The sequence below is a fragment of the Entelurus aequoreus genome, linkage group LG16, assembly GCF_033978785.1.
Source record: "Entelurus aequoreus isolate RoL-2023_Sb linkage group LG16, RoL_Eaeq_v1.1, whole genome shotgun sequence".
Taxonomy (NCBI): domain Eukaryota; kingdom Metazoa; phylum Chordata; class Actinopteri; order Syngnathiformes; family Syngnathidae; genus Entelurus; species Entelurus aequoreus.
In genome coordinates, this window is record NC_084746.1 from 36,988,959 (window position 1) to 37,006,369 (window position 17,411).

Below are 17,411 nucleotides of genomic sequence, written 5' to 3' on the forward strand. Positions count from 1 at the left end.
GCAAGATCCATAAAGTGATAGTTGGATGAGTTTGCTGTGGAAGAACTGTGGTTGAATGAACATTTGAGATTGTAAACCAGCAGGCCCCCATTCAGGTCCAACATTACTGACCTCCGACCTAAGATTTTGAAGGACATAAAAACATTTGAATTATTTGTTCTTTTACTCAAGTTTGTCAATAAACTTCAATCCTAAACAAAAATGTTTATTTTAATTCTGACCTTTTTTAAGGCTTTTTGATCAGATAATGTCAAAGGTTTAAAATTAATAAAATAACTTTTTATGCAAATGTATACTAATTGAAAACAGATAATTTGATGAAAAGACCTTCAAAGGGTTCAAATAAAATTAGAAAAAACATACAAATGGTATTTTTGATTTGGTTTGAAGTTGACTGAGAGATTTAAACAAAGTACAAAAAAAAAAAGGGTCGAAAATGTTTTTTTTTGCCTTTTGAAAAATGATGGACTTTTATGTCCCGTCTGTCGAATGACTGCCAGCGTGTCGTACACCTGTGAAAGAATTGGCCGTTGAATTTTTTTAGTTAACACCAACAAGAAAATTAGTTAGTACCAACAAGAAAATGTGGCCAAAATACAGCAAAAATGTCAGCCTTTGTACCTGACAGTTTAAACACCAGAATAAAGTCTTAATTTCATGAAAATAGTCTTTTTTTCTGAGCAAAATCTTTTTTCATAATCTTCGGAGGATTAAATCTGTTTTACACAAAACTAACAGATATTTTCTGGTGAAACCAATCGTAAGAAATGTAAAATTATTTTATTTAAAAGAAAAAAAGTAACAGTACAGCCTTATTTTTTTGTAAAAAGATTCATAATCATATGTGAATAGTCTTTATTGTATTTTTTTTTTTTTAAAGAAAAGCATTGTAATGTACAAAATACATGTTTAATTATATTCATTGTATTTATTTTTTAATAGTCACAATATCTAATCTTTTAAGAATAAAAATAAAATAAATAATATTATTACAGTATATATTATAGAATACATTATAATTGCTAAATTAGCTTGTGACTACGACCAATTCAAGGTGTACCCAGCCTCTTGTGCGAAGTCAGCTTGGATAAACTCCAGCTCACCTAGAAAATGAATAATAACTGCATTTGTAATGTTTTCATAACGCCGAAATAGTACAAGAAACACGGTTTTGGCAGGGAGAAAATGATTTCAGAATGTTCGGTTGTAGTTTTATGGTAATGAAGTCATAATATTAAATACTCTAAAGCAGGTGTGCCCACACTTTTTCTGCAGGCGAGCTACTTTTCAACTGACCAAGTGGAGGAGATCTACCTCATTCATATATATCACTTATATTTATTTATGAAAGCGAGGTTTTTGTTAAAAAGTTAAATGTGTTTAATGATAATGCAAGCATGCTTAATTCCTTTCTTTCATGAAGACAAGAATATAAGTTGGTGTATTACCTGATTCTGATGACTTGCATTGATTGGAATCAGACAGTAGTGATGATAACGTCCACATTTTCAAATGGAGGAGAAATACCACAATACCACATGAAAGTGCTTGCTTTTTGCCATCTTATTTGTCCAGCTTCCATACTCCTTTTTATACACTTTACAAGAAATACATTGAGTTTGAGTTAGTGTTTATTTGGCATGCATACGTCACAATTTCCAGTTTCTCTATTCAACATAGTAGGAAGGAGAAGCAGAGCTTATTTAATCCTACCCCTTTTCCTTTACATAGCAGTTGCTAAAACTTTTGTTCACTTCCTGTTCTCAATTTATTCACAATATACTCCATAAGTAATAACATTAAAAATAAATAAATTATAATTAGTGAAGTAAGTTATATTTCATATGGTGACATGAGTTAGGTGATCTAGAAAATGAATGGATGGATGAAATAAATTCAGAATGTTTATCATGGTTCTTCTTCTTTGTACTTTGTAAACACTTTAAGTTTGAAGTTTCTTGAAGTAGATTATATTAGTACATTGTTTGATTTCTTTGCTTAATCCATTCCATCATTTAATTCCACATACTGATATACTGAAGGTCTTAAGTGTTGTACGTGCGTACAAATGTTTTAAATTAAATTTTTCTCTAAGATTATATTTCTCCTTTAAATACATTGGCGGCAAACTCCGTAGCTTGCTAGCTTGTGCGCGCTAGCTTTTTGAGACTCTTATTTTGTTAGCGCAGGCAGGATGAAGCAGCGTTTTTATTGTGAAGACAGGAACTGTGCGGTCAGTCTTTTAGAGTTTTGACGGCAGGTGCGGCGCGAGAATGTTGAAATAAAAAGTGTTTCTCGCCTTCCTGTCGGTCATTTATTCTTAATAATGATCTGGCAGCAGCCAGCGTCATCTCACAAGACCCTCAGGTGCTGTGAATGTCAATCAAGTGACGAAAGTGACGTCTTGGTGAAGATTGTTGATGCCAATTTTCAGGTCTATTTTTTTTAATGCCTGGCTGGCGATGGACTGACACACCCTCCACCATCGACTGCTAGCTCGCCATCGACGTAATGGGCACCCCTGGTGTAGAATTATTTGTTGATGAATAAAGTATTATAAAGGGCACCCCTGCTGTAAATGCACACTAGAGACAGTAGATCAGGGGTGTCCAAACTTTTTCCACTGAGGGCCGCACACAGAAAAATTAAAGCATGCGGGGGCCATTTTGATATTTTTCATTTTCAAACCATAACAAAATATATAGATTTTTTTTCCCTTTAGGGCTCCCGGGGACCATAAAGGGTCTCAGTTATTAAAATGTAAAAAATAAGTCAAATTATTATTTTATTTTTTTTATTTAACGCTTATAGTAAATCTCTATATCAACTTCAGGTTGATATAAAGTCATAAAAAAAAGGTTTTATGTATTTTCTGTCAAAGACAATTTTGTTTTTTAAAGTAAAACTGAAATTTGCGGTATTTAGTAATTAGGGCCCTAAAAGATCAATAATGCAGGAGACCATTGATTTTAATTATTTTATATTTTTGACATATTTAAATCCCACTAAATATATTTGGGATCCAAAAGGTCGCCCACTCATGAAGTGATACATTTTTATTAGTTTTTTTTAACTTTCAACACTTAAGTTACAAGATCAACTTCAGATGTATCTGTCGATTTTACATTTGAACTATTCTTTTGTTTGTTTTTATGCTCTTTTGTCAAAGAAAACATTGAGGTATTTATATGGAAACCACACAATATATGCAATATTTTCCACATAAAACATTTTAAACTGAAATATTTTAAGTAATTGGAGCCTTGAATAGGTCAATAATTCAATGTAACAGATTTTTTTTCTTTTTTTGAGCAATGGCAAAAAAAGAAAAATAAGGATAGACAAAAGAAAAAAAACAGCCTGCATGGTAGCTTTGTGTCAACATTGCAACTTTTTCTAGTTAGATTCCACCTCATTCCACTTTTTTTTAATGTTTATTTTTATTTTTGCAATAGCATTACCAGAATGTGTGGCGGGCCGGTAAACAATTAGCTGTGGGCCGCAAATGGCCCCAGGGCCGCACTTTGGACACCCATGCAGTAGATGTTCATTCACATTATTATTAGGACTTTATTCTTGTAGGCAAACTAATGTTCATGTTTTCTTACGGCTCTAATAAATGCATTGACAATAGGAAACAGTACGTCGAACACGTGGCCATGATCTATCAATACCTCATTAAGTTCTAAACCCATTTGGCCTTTCCCTCCAATGCCAATTTGGCAGAGGAATCTTCTATGTATTTCTGGGCAGCGTGGGAAAGGGGAAGAGGTCCGAGGCAGAGGAACAATAGATGAATGGAACATTTTTGGCGCATTGTTCCCGTTGGCTCTTTCAAGCCTTTTGTGGAATCGCACAAAAATGTGTATTTCGTACATGCGACGTCTGGATGGAAACAAAGCAGTGAAGCTAAATGTGCCACTCTGCATTCTTAATCACTTCCTTTGCATTTTGTATTTGTCTCGCTCGTGTCCAACACGGACTATACAGTCTGCTCACACAAATCTCTTTGCTTTGTCTTGTCGCTGATTAGCACCTATTTTTGTTTCCACGATTTGTCCACAGTGAAACCATTTTGGAATCTTGACGATTGAGCAAAACTTGATAAAGTATAACCCGTTTGCGCAAAGTCTACACAACAATCACCTTGCACCAGGCCTGGGCAATTATTTTGACTCAGGGGGCCAAATTTAGAGATAAAAATGTGTCTGGGGGCCGGTATATGTGATTTTTAGGAACACTAATACGAAACCTCACAATAATGTCTGATTAAAAGCTAAACACTTTATGAAAGACCGTCCTAAAAACAGAATGGAATTTTAATTTTTTTTACTGAATGAGACACCCAGAATGTACATGAAAATAAAGAATGTGGGTTTTACAATATTAACTATGAAGGATAAAACACTGAATATTGATAACATATGAACGTCACACCCCCTCTCCATCCACATATTTTACAATCAAGCGAAACGCAACAAAAGTTCAACAAACACAGCGAAATATGAACGTGAAGGGTAAAAAAACCCCACCTACAATCTGATACATCTGATATATTACCAAGCTTTAGAACTTTGCTGTAAAAATGTCCTTCCGCGTCTGTCCCTGACACCCGCGTTTCAGGCTCTGGAAACACTCTGTGGAAACGCTCTCCACCCACACTGCTTGGTGCCTCGTCTGAGCTGCTGTGACTTAGATGACCATAGTAACTAATTAGATGACCATAGTAACTCATTAGATGACCATAGTAACTCATTAGATGACCATAGTAACTAATTAGATTATCTTAGTAACTAGTATATCATGCAAAAGCGCAGATTCCAACCATTGAAATACTTTGTATAGTTCAAGACTTACGGTCATTAGAAAACATCACTGCACATCATAATGGCAGCTACACTTTCCATCTTAAAAATCTAAAAAAATGATTTGGGAATGTCCGGCAGGCCAGATTGAAAAACTTAACAGGTCTGCTTTACACTATTCAATTAATTTGAGGTAATTTGTATTAAATGTTGATGTATTTTTGAAAAACGATTTAATTTTTTTGATGCTACTTTATGAGTATTTTTGATTTTATTGTACTTATTGTCCCTATAAGTCTAACATAATTTTTTCAACGTTCTCAGCTATCATACAAGTGTCAAGTTAACCACTGTATAAATGTAAAATAAAACTAAAATAACGTAAAAAATAGACTTTTAGTGCAGCCTTTCTTTCTCTTTTTCATGCTAATCCGTAGACATGAAGCGTTTACAGTACAGCGACATGCTAGCATCTGCCTGGTCAAATTCATTTGTGTTTGATTGTTGTTTTTTGTATTTAATTGAGCAGGCAGATGTTTTCCTCGGTTGCAGTTAGTGCCGTTTCATGTTCTACGGTTATCATTACACTTTTCTAGCGGTACCTTTCTGTGGTGGCATGACAAAAAGCACACAAATAGCCGAGCCTTTAACTTTTGACATTCCTCTGCCTTTTTCTTTTATTTAAATTGTTTTAAATCATATATTTTGTGGTACAGTGCATCCGGAAAGTATTCACAATGCTTCACCTTTTCCACATTTTGTCATGTTGCAGCCTTTTTCCAAAATGGAAGACATGTATTTTTTTTCCTCGGAATTCTACACAAAATATCCCATACTGACAATGTGAAAAGTAATTTTTATTTTTTGCAAATTTCTTTTAAAAAAAAAATGAAAAAAACCAAAACTAATGTACATAAGTACTCACAGCCTTTGCTCAATACTTTGTTGATGCACCTTTGGCAGCAATTACATCCTCAAGTCTTTATGAATATGATGCTACAAACTACCTATCTTTGGGCAGTTTCGCCCGTTCCTCTTTGCAGCACCCCTCAAGCTCCATCGGGTTGGATGGGAAGCATTGGTTTTCATCCAGGATGTCTCTGTAAATTGCTGCAATCATCTTTCCCTCTATCCAGACTAGTCTCCTAGTTCTTGCAGCTCAAAAGCATCCCCACATCATGATGCTGCCACCACCATGTTTCACTGTAGGGATGGTATTGATGAGTGGTACCTGGTTTACTCCAAACATGACACCTGGCATGCAGTCTTTGTCTCATCAGACCAGATGATTTTGTTTTTCATGGTCTGAGAGTCTTTCAGGTACATTTTGGCAAACCTCTTAGTAAAAAATGGCTTCTGTCTGGACACTCTACCATGCAGGCCTGATTGGTAGATTGCAGCACAGACTGTTGTCCTTCTGGAAGGTTCTCCTCTCTGAGTGACCATGGGGTTCTTGGTCACCTCCCTGACCAGACTAAGATGAATGCAGCAATGTACAGAAACATCCTGGATGAAAACCAACGCTTCCCATCCAACCTGATGGAGATTGAGAGGTGCTGCCATGCTACTCAGTGGCCTAGTGGTTAGAGTGTCCGCCCTGAGATAGGTAGGTTGTGAGTTCAAACCCCGGCCGAGTCATACCAAAGACTATAAAAATGGGACCCATTACCTCCCTGCATGGCACTCAGCATCAAGGGTTGGAATTGGGGGTTAAATCACCAAAAATGATTCCCGGGCGCGGCACCGCTGCTGCCCACTGCTCCCCTCACCTCCCAGGGGGTGATCAAGGGGATGGGTCAAATGCAGAGGACAAATTTCACCACACCTAGGGTGTGTGACTATCATTGGTACTTTAACTTTAACTTTGTAGAATTGAGGCTGTAATTGCTGCCAAAGGTGCATCAACAAAGTATTGAGCAAAGCCTGTGACTACTTGTGTACATGTTTTTTTTTTAAAATATAAATTTGCTAAGAAAAATAAAATAAAAAACTTTTCACATTGCATTGTCATATTGTTTGTAGAATTTCAAAGACAAAAATAAATATAATGCAATTTTGAATAAGTTTGTGAAACATAACAAAATGTGGAAGTGTCCGGGTGCACTGTACACTAAGTATGACTCTTACATTCATTTAATATATATGTATTTTTTAGTTCTACTTCATTTGGTTGTATTTTTTATTTATTTGATAATATTGCGTGGAAATCGGGAACGGTGCCTCTGGATTGGCTGACCTGGGTGGTGGTTCCTCCGGAGGGTGCATGGGAGTTTGCCCAACCAGTCTACATGTGCTTTGTGGATTTGGAGAAGGCATTTGACCGTGTCCCTCGGGAAGTCCTGTGGAGAGGGTTAAGAGAGTACGGGGTGTCGGACCGCGTGATAGTGGCGGTCCGTTCCCTGTATGGTCAGTGTCAGAGCTTGGGCCGCGGTAACTCATACCTGTTTCCAGTGAGGGTTGGACTCCGCCAAGGATGCCCTTTGTCAAAGATTCTGTTCTTGACTTTTATGGACAGAATTTCTAGGCGCAGTCAGGGAGTTGAGGGGATCCGGTTTGGTGGCTGCAGGATTAGGTCTCTGCTTTTTGCAGATGGTGTGGTCCTGATGGCTTCATCTGGCCAAGATCTTCAGCTCTCACTTGATCGGTTCGCAGCAGAGTGTGAAGTGACTGGGATGAGAATCAGCACCTCCAAGTCCCGAGTCCATGGTTCTCGCCCGGAAAAGGGTGGAGTGCCATCTCCGGGTTGGGTAGGAGATCTTGCCCCAAGTTGAGGAGTTCAAGTACCCCAGGGTCTTGTTCACGAGTGAGGGAAGAGTGGATGGTGGGATCGACAGGCGTCTGCAGTGATAGGGACGCTGTATCGATCCGTTGTGGTGAAGGAGGAGCTGAGCCGGAAGGCAAAGCTCTCAATTTACCGGTCTATATACGTTCCCATCCTCACCACAAATACAATCAGCTGAAATTAGTTTCTTCCGTCAGGTGGCGGGGCTCTCCCTTTAGAGATAGGGTGAGAAGCTCTGTCATTCTGGAGGAGCTCGCTGCTCCTCCACATGGAGAGGAGCCAGATGAGGTGGTTCGAGCATCTGGTCGGAATGCCCCGAACGCCTCCCTGGGGAGGTGTTTCGGCCACGTCCGACTGATAGGAGGACACGGGGTAGACCCAGGACACGTTGGGAGAACTATGTCTCCCAGCTGGCTTGGGAACGCCTCGGGATTCTCCCTGGGAGGAGCTGGACAAAGTGGCTGGGGAGAGGGACGTCTGGGCTTCTCTGCTTTGGCTGCTGCACCCGCGACCCGACCTCGGAAGCAGAAGAAAATGGATGGATGGATGGATTTATTTAATATTTTATGACATAGTAAATATTTAGCCCATATGAAATATTCCTCGTTCTTCCTCAGTTCAGCATGTACCACACATTTTGGTTTGAACTTCACATCTTCTAAATGCGTTTTCATGCAGTAAATCCGAAACATGTGCGGCTTTGGTCCTAAGATAGCGTTCTAGCACACATTAGCTTTGACGCTCCAAACAGGCCCACGCGGCACTTTGACAAATGAATTCAATATTTTTGTCATCAGAAGCGCACATTTGAGGATTTAACCGCTAAATCTCCTAATGAATAGGTGGGGCTGCTGTGCTGGTCGCAGATAAGGAAGTGCCATCTCGTGGTTTTGTCACCCTGAAAACTGCAAAGATAAGCAAGAGGGGTGACATCTTCCTCTCTCTGATTGATCCCTGACCTCTTTGTGATGACGATGTTGAAGAAGAGTACCAGCGGTAATAAAAAGCAGCGCAGAGCCTCCCTCCCCTGGCGTGAACTGGGCCACTCGTATTAATAGACCGTGTGGCCCGCCATTGACCTCTCCACTCCGTCACACTGCAAACCTTTGGTTGAGCATCACTGAGATGATGCAGATGACTACCAGCAGAGTACCTTGCCCACGTTTGACTCACATTACTGCTGACATTTTTCTTTCAATTTTCACTTTCTGGTGTAAATTTTGAGCACCCAGACAACCAGCCATGGAGTTTATCCTGCTATAATCTGCAACAATGTCAGCGCTCTAATGAGTTCCTGCAGCACTGCGCACAAATCCTGTCACCTTATTGACGTATTTTGGCGTTACTTTCAATCTGTGCGCACATCTGTCTCTTCAGCACGCTCCTCCTTTTGGCAAACAAACTCTGAATCAGTTCAAAATGGAACTATTGTGCCAGTATTGAGCATTAGTTTTATTTTAGTGTACTTTGAATATGCGGCTTAACGTGTTATGGGGATTTTAAACATTTAAACACTTGTCGCTTCAATAGGGACAGAAAGGCATGACCGGTCTCCTGCATTCTACTCACTGGTGCTAGAACCCAATCCATATATTGTAGTACAGTTTTTTGTACTCCGACAAATGACAACGATACACAATATTATACACCATTAGATTAAATTAGTGTCTCTAATTTAATTTTGGATACATTACCTGTCTCCTGCATTCTATTCACTGGTGCTAGAACCCCATCAGTATATTGTAGTGCAGTTCTTTATACTCCGACAAATGACAACAATACACAATATTATACACTATTAGATTAAATTAGTGTCTCTAATTTAATTTTGGATACATTACCTGTCTCCTGCATTCTATTCACTGGTGCTAGAACCCCATCAGTATATTGTAGCGCAGTTCTTTATACTCCAACAAATGACAACAATACACATTATTATACACTATTAGATTAAATTAGTGTCTGTAATTTAATTTTGGATACATTACCTGTCTCCTGCATTCTATTCACTGGTGCTAGAACCCCATAAGTATATTGCAGTGCAGTTCTTTATACTGCAACGAATGACAACAATAAACATTAATATACACTATTAGATTAAATTAGTGTCTCTAATTTAATTTTGGATACATTACCTGTCTCCTGCATTCTATTCACTACTAGAACCCTGCAATATAATGCAGTGATGTTTTATACCACTACAAATGAATGACTGCAATAATCAACATACTATTTATCTAAATTAGTGACACTCATTTTAATTTTAGAGGCAGCACCTGTCTCCTGATTTCTATTCACTGGTGCTAGAACCCATCAGTATATTGTAGTGCAGTTCTTTATACTGCGACAAATGACAACAATACACATTAATATACACTATTAAATTAAATTAGTGTCTGATTTAATTTTGGATACATTACCTGTCTCCTGCATTCTATTCACTACTAGAACCCTGCAATATAATGCAGTGATGTTTTATACCACTACAAATGAATGACTTCAATAATCAACATACTATTTATCTAAATTAGTGACACTCATTTTAATTTTAGAAGCATCACCTGTCTCCTGCATTCTATTCACTGGTGCTAGAACCCCATCAGTATAATGTAGTACAGTTCTTTATACTGTGACAAATGACAACAATACACATTAATATACACTATTAGATTAAATTAGTGTCTCTAATTTAATTTTGGATACATTACCTGTCTCCTGCATTCTATTCACTGGTGCTAGAACCCCATCGGTATAATGTAGTGCAGTTCTTTATACTGCGACAAATGACAACAATACACATTATTATACACTATTAGATTAGTGTCTCTAATTTAATTTTGGATACATTACCTGTCTCTTGCATTCTATTCACTACTAGAACCCCGGATTGTAATGCAGTGATGTTTTATACCACTACAAATAAAATTAATAATCAACATACTATTTGTCTAAATTACTGACACTCATTTTAATTTTAGAGGCATCACCTGTCTCCTAATTTCTATTCACTGGTGCTAGAAACCCCTCAATATGATGTAATGCAGTTCTTTATTCCGCTACAAATGATAATAATAAACAATATTAAACACATTTAAATCAATGTCTCTATAATTTAATTTAAGATACATTACCTGTCTCCAGCATTCTATTCACTATGAGAACTCCCCAGTATAATGCAGTGATGTTCTATGCCACTACTGACTAAAATTATACTGTACACATACCATTGAATTAAATTAGTGATACTGTTTTTAGTTCATTTTAGAGGCATCACCTGTCTCCTGCTTTCTATTCACTGGTGCTAGAAACCCAATCCGTATGATGAAGTGCAGTTCTATATACTGCTTATAATGACAATGATAAACATTATTACACACTGTTAAATTAAATGAAAGTATCTATTGTAGTCAGTAGTGGAATAGAACGTCACTGCAGTGTCTCTAATTTAATTTAGGATACATTATCTGTCTCCTGCATTCTATTCACTACTAGAACCCCCCAATATAATGCTGTGATGTTCCATACCACTACAAAAGTAAGCATATTATTGAATTAGATTAGTGACAACTATTTTAGTTAATTTTAGAGGCATGTCTCCTGCTTTCTATTACTTGGTGCTAGAACCCCTTCTCATGATGTAGTGCAGTTACCGCTACAAATGTCATTTATAAACATTAAATCTATTAAATCAAATTGATATATCTAGAATTTAATTTAGGATACATTGCCTGTCTCCTACATTCTATTCACTACTAGAACCCCCCAATATAATGCTGTGATGCTCCATACCACTACAAAAGTAAGCATATTATTGAATTAGATTAGTGACACCTATTTTAGAGGTGTGTGTCCTGCTTTCTATTACCTGGTGCTAGAAGCCCTCCTCATGATGTAGTGCAGTTACCGCTACAAATGTCAATAATAAACTTTACAACTATTAAATCATATTAATATATCTATAAATAAATTTTAGATACATTTCCTGTTTCCTGTATTCTAGTGTCGTTTTATACCACTTCAAAATGACTAATGTATTGGTAAATTTAATAAGTGACACTAATTGTATTTACCGGTATATTAGAGGCATCACCTGTCTCCTGCATTCTATTCACTGCTGCAGTAAACCTTCCAGTTCACTCTACTGCTAAAAATAGTTATTGTAAAACGACGACAAAGAAAAAAAATTCATATAAAAAAAAAAAAAAAAAAGTAACTATTTGTATACAGTGTATTAAAGTTAGACAATTGATAATAGCTGCATCTGATGTAAATATACATTTAATAAGAATAAATAATGATATATATTTGTAATCATTGAAGTAAGTACAGTAATACGTTTTGGACTCTTGTAATGCCAGGATTGCCTGATATTGTTTTCATGTATTTCATGCTCACCTGATTCTTTGTTGACGTGCTGAGCTCCACATTCTTATGCTGGATGCTCTGCAGGATAAGAGGGCTGTGGTTGTGGGCGGGGCCAACTTGCGACTTGGCCATGTGAACCGACCTGTTGGCCTCGCCACTGTAGGCAGCCTGATAGCTGGTCTCAGTTGGGACATGAGGACAGTCCTGGTTGGTCCTCGGGTTGGAATATGGAGCTGGAGGTGGTTTTCTGCTGCTGTTGATGGGTCTGGTCCATGGCCTGTACTCTTGTCTGTGGAGGAAGGAGGCTGTATTAGGAGGTTTGACAGCTGTATATATCACGTATTGTTTCCTACTACATCCATATTTCTGAACACAGGAGCAAACAATATGGGATATATGTCTGATCATTCTTCTCTTCCAGGAAGAACATTTAAAGAAGTTGTACCTTTTGGGGGGACCAGCATGGAATATTTCTGCGGACTAACCGAATCACCTCCAAATACTCAAGTACAAAACCCAAAACCAGTGAAGTTGTCACGTTGTGTAAATAGTAAATAAAAAGAGAATACAATGATATGCAAATCCTTTTCAACTTATATTCAATTGAATAGACTGCAAAGACAAGATATTTAATGTTCCAACTGGTAAACTTTGTTATTTTTTGCAAATATTAGCTCATTTGGAATTTGATGCCTGCTACATGTTTCAAAAAAGCTGGCACAAGTGGCAAAAAAGACTGAGAAACTTGAGGAATGCTCATCAAACACTTATTTGAAACATCCCACAGGTCCATCCATCCATTTTCTACCGCTTGTCCCTTTTGGGGTTGCAGGGGTGCTGGAGCCTATCTCAGTTGCATTCGGGTGGAAGGCGGGGTACACCCTGGACAAGTCGCCACCTCATCACAGGGCCAACACAGATAGACAGACAACATTCACACTCTCATTCACACACTAGGGACCATTTAGTTTTGCCAATTAACCTATCCCCAGGTGCATGTCTTTGGAGGTGGGAGGAAGCCGGAATACCCGGAGGGAACCCACGCAGTCACAGGGAACACATGCAAACTCCACACAGAAAGATCCCGAGCCCAGGATCGAACTCAGGACCTTCGTATTGTGAGGCACACACACTAACCCCTGTGACACCTGAACAGGCTAATTGGGAACAGGTGGGTGCCATGATTGGGTATAAAAGCAGCTTCCATGAAATGCTCAGTCATTCACAAACAAGGATGGCGCGAGGGTCACCACTTTGTGAACAAATACGTGAGCAAATTGTCCAACAGTTTAAGAACAACATTTCTCAACCAGCTATTGCAAGGAATTTCGGGATTTCACCATCTACGGTCCGTAATATCATCAAAAGGTTCAGAGAATCTGGAGAAATCACTGCATGTAAGCCGCAATGCCCGTGACCTTGAATCCCTCGCTGATGCGATACTGCATAAAAAGCGACATCAGTGTGTAAAGGATATCACCACATGGGCTCAGGAACACTTCAGAAAACCACTGTCAGTAACTACAGTTGGTTGCTACATCTGTAAGTGCAAGTTAAAACTTCACAATGCAAAGCAAACGCCATTTATCAACAACACCCATAAACGCTGCCGGCTTCGCTGGGCCCGAGCTCATCTAAGATGGACTGATGCAGAGTGGAAAAGTGTTCTGTGATCTGACGAGTCCACATTTCAAATTGTTTTTGGAAACTGTAGATGTCATGTCCTCCGGACCAAAGAAGAAAAGAACCATCTGGACTGTTGTAGGCGCAAATCTGTGATGGTATGGGGGTGTATTAGTGCCCAAGACATGGGTAACTTACACATCTGTGAAGGCACCATTAATGCTGAAAGGTACATACAGGTTTTGGAGCAACATATGTTGCTGTCCAAGCAACATTATCATGGACGCCCCTGTTGATTTCAGCAAGACAATGCCAAGCCACGTGTTACAACAGCGTAGCTTCATAGTAAAAGAGTGCGGGTACTAGACTGGCCTGCCTGTAGTCCAGACCTGTCTCCCATTGAAAATGTGTGGCGCACTATGAAGCGTCAAATACCACAACGGAGACCCTCGGACTGTTGAAAAACTTAAGCTGTACATCAAGCAAGAATGGGAAAGAATTCCACCTGAGAAGCTTCAAAAATGTGTCTCCTCAGTTCCCAAATGTTTACTGAGTGTTGTTAAAAGGAAAGGCCATGTAACACAGTGGTGAACATGCCCCTGTGACAACTTTTTTGCAATGTTTTGCTGCCATTAAATTGTAAGTTAATGATTATTTGCAAACAAGAATTTAGTTTCTCAGTGTGAACATTAAATATCTTGTCTTTGCAGTCTATTTAATTGAATATTGTCATGTCTGGGATCATGTTTTGTTTAAGTTATGTTCTGCTTGGTTTTTGGACTCGTTTTAGTTCCTGCTTTTTCACTCCCTTGTCTTGTTTCCATGGTTGCCCATTAGTTTCACCTGTTCCACGTTTGGACTCATTGTGCACTCTTGTTTATTTTGTCACCGTAGAAACCCATTAGTTTTCACCTGTCCTCACGACTTACGCACCTGTCTTTAATCAAGTCTTCACTATTTAAGCCCGTAGTTGCCAGGTAATCAGCCCGGCGACATCACACTCTCGATAGACCCCTGACACGCTTGATTCCATGGTTCATGCTGCTCTTTGCTTCCTCAAGTAAGTTGTGTTTATTTATGCATCAGTTAGTGTCTTTTGTTTTGCCATGTTCCTAGTTATGCACAGTCCAAGTTTTTGTTCCCTGCGTTAAGTTTTGTGTAGTGATGGGTTGATGAGGCCTCATGAAGCGTTTCGACACATTGCAAAACTGTATTGATACTGTGTCGATACTGTGTCACTAAATACTGACATCTGCTGGACATTAAAAATCCCTACAGGCAACCTATGGACCGACTCAACTGACACTGATTTTATGACCTAGTATATACAATAATATAAACCAAGTCATTGTATTTCATTTAGGATTATTTAATATCTTCATTTAAATAAAAAGATATTTTTTATCTTTTTTAGATACAGTCAAATAATGTGAACATGTATCATGACTAGAATGGTAGAAGGTGGGGATTGAACCCCAGTAACCGATTGCTGGCACGGCCACGCTACCAACTTCGCCACGCCGTCATTCCTGTACCTTCTCTAGTAACAGTAGTGATGGGTCCTGCAACACAGATGCATCGGCGCATGCGTCGAGCTCATAGAGCGAAACCCTGTGTCGGTGCGCGTACCGCTTTTAGAAAGTCACGTGACCGATCATGAGCTGCTTTGGTCACGTGACCGATACGCGAACTGTATCGCACTGACGCCTCCTCTGTGCCCTGTGAGCAACCTTCCCTCTAAGGTGCGCGCCTGCGCAATTGCGCAGTGCTCAAGCGTCCTCCGCGCACACCGTGCGCCGCACAGCCAATATATGCCGCGCACCAAATCAAACCCATCTGAATTCTAAACAAAATAAACACATTTATTCTGTGTAATTTTGAAATGCAACTTTGAGTGACAGTGACAACAAGCGGCCCTAACGGTGTTCGTCAACAACACGCATTGCGCCGCTTCCTAATAAACACAGTTTGGCGCGTAGGCGTCAGTGCGATACAGTTCACGAGCGGTCACGTGACCAGAACAGCTCATGAGCGGTCACGTGACCAAAACAGCTCGTGTTTTGTCACGTGACTTTCTAAAAGCGATACGCGCACCGACACAGGGTATCGCTCTATGAGCTCGACGCATGCGCCGATGCATCTGTGTTGCCGGACCCATCACTAGTTTTGTGCCTCCACTGTGAGCGCCTTTTGTTTGTTCCTTTTTTTGAGTGTTAAAATTAAATATGTATTTACCTTCACGCCATGTCCGGTCCAAATCCTTTTGCACCATGGGAAAACAAACCACGCCAAAGTCCACGCCCTGACAAATATAAGTTGAAAGGGATTTGCAAATCATTGTATTCTGTTTTTATTTACCATTTACACAACGTGCCAACTTCACTGCTTTTGGGTTTTGTATTTCCTGGCTTAATAACATGATGTGGCGGGCCAGATCTGGCCCCCGGGCCTTGAGTTTGACACCTGTGCCCTAAATAATGTCTTTTTAATTGGTTTTAAGCGGATTCCAAAGCACTGAATGAGTGAAAGTATGCAAGTAAAGGGAGCATAAAGCAGTGCAGGTGAGAGATGTCCTACCTGTAGCTGCTTCTTCTTCCCTCCTCCTGCTTCTTCACCGGGCTGCCCCCATCACTGATCCAGGGGAAGTGCTCCTTCTTCGGGATGGGCCAGGGTTTGAAGTCCTGCTTGTACTGCGTGACGCTGGGGAAAGGCACCCGCGGAGGCTGCTCGTCCTCCCGGGGCTTGTGGCCGGCCTCCCTCCGGGTCCGGAAACACCCTCTCGTCTCCGGCCCGTCGGCACCGGGGGCCGGGGTGTAGTTGACCTCCGAGGACGCGACCTGCTGGGTGACGGAGCGCACGTCCTGCTCGGAGATGTCCGAGTAGTTCTGGATGGTGAGCGGCACGGAGAGGTCCGATTTGTCCAATTGGTTCCAGAACCGAGCCAGGCAGCACACTCTGCTGATGCACGGCCAAGCCATAGCACAACTATTGGACTTGTGCAAAAAAAAAAAAATATATATAATAAATGAAATTAATAAAACTGCAAGGCAAACAGGTTATTTTAAAGAGGGTCCATCTCAGCAGCACCAGCCCGGATCTAATGTTCTGCCAGTCCTCTTGCAGGGTATGTGCCTCCTCTCTCTAGAATACTCCCCTCACTCTTTAGAACCTATATCTGTTCTATTCGCGTCTACATGCCCCTCGTCAGTGCATGCACCATGTCAGCCAACTTGCATGCAGATGCAGAAAGTCCTGCTTCTTCAAAGATCGTCTCTGCGGCTCTTCAGGTTACATAATTACGATGCAGCGTCGAGGTTTACCGGAGCATTTTAAACGCATGTTAATTGAGTTGATGCATGCCAATACTCAACTATTATATAGATACAAAATTATGTTTATGTAATTGTAGGCCTGATTGGAAAAAAACACATTAATATCCGTGATTTTTGTCAATCGTGTGGTCAAAACAGCCAACCTGAGACGGCATGAAGTGTAGCGATAAGTGAAAGTTTTGCCAACAGTAGTGTAACACCGCCCTCTGCTGGACTAAAATGACATTACCAGACTACAGTACTCCGGTTTGATTGATTGATTGATTGATTGAGATTTTTATTAGTAGGTTGCACAGTGAAGTACATATTCCGTACAATTGACCACTAAATGGTAACACCCGAATAAGTTTTTCAACTTGTTTAAGTCGGGGTCCACTTTAGACAGCTAATGTTTAGACAGCTAATGTTTACATATAAACTCCATCCATTTTCTACCGGTTGTCCCAACACAATTATGTTAATATCATTTAGATTTAGACTTGGACTTCCTTTTTATTGTCATTC

At 39.7% G+C, this 17,411-nt stretch overlaps 1 protein-coding gene across 1 annotated transcript in view; it reads right to left on the reverse strand.

The window, feature by feature from the left end:
- The window catches only part of map6d1 (MAP6 domain containing 1), a 19,373-nt gene extending 2,342 nt beyond the window's left edge, over positions 1-17,031 (reverse strand). Inside the window, exons 1-2 of the mRNA XM_062022782.1 lie at positions 16,153-17,031; positions 11,983-12,241 (exon numbers count right to left, since the gene is read on the reverse strand). Of these exons, the coding sequence (XP_061878766.1) occupies positions 11,983-12,241; positions 16,153-16,553 (660 nt within the window). The 5' untranslated portion in view covers positions 16,554-17,031. The remainder of the gene's footprint in view (positions 1-11,982; positions 12,242-16,152) is intronic.
- Between the last annotated feature and the right edge of the window lie 380 nt (positions 17,032-17,411).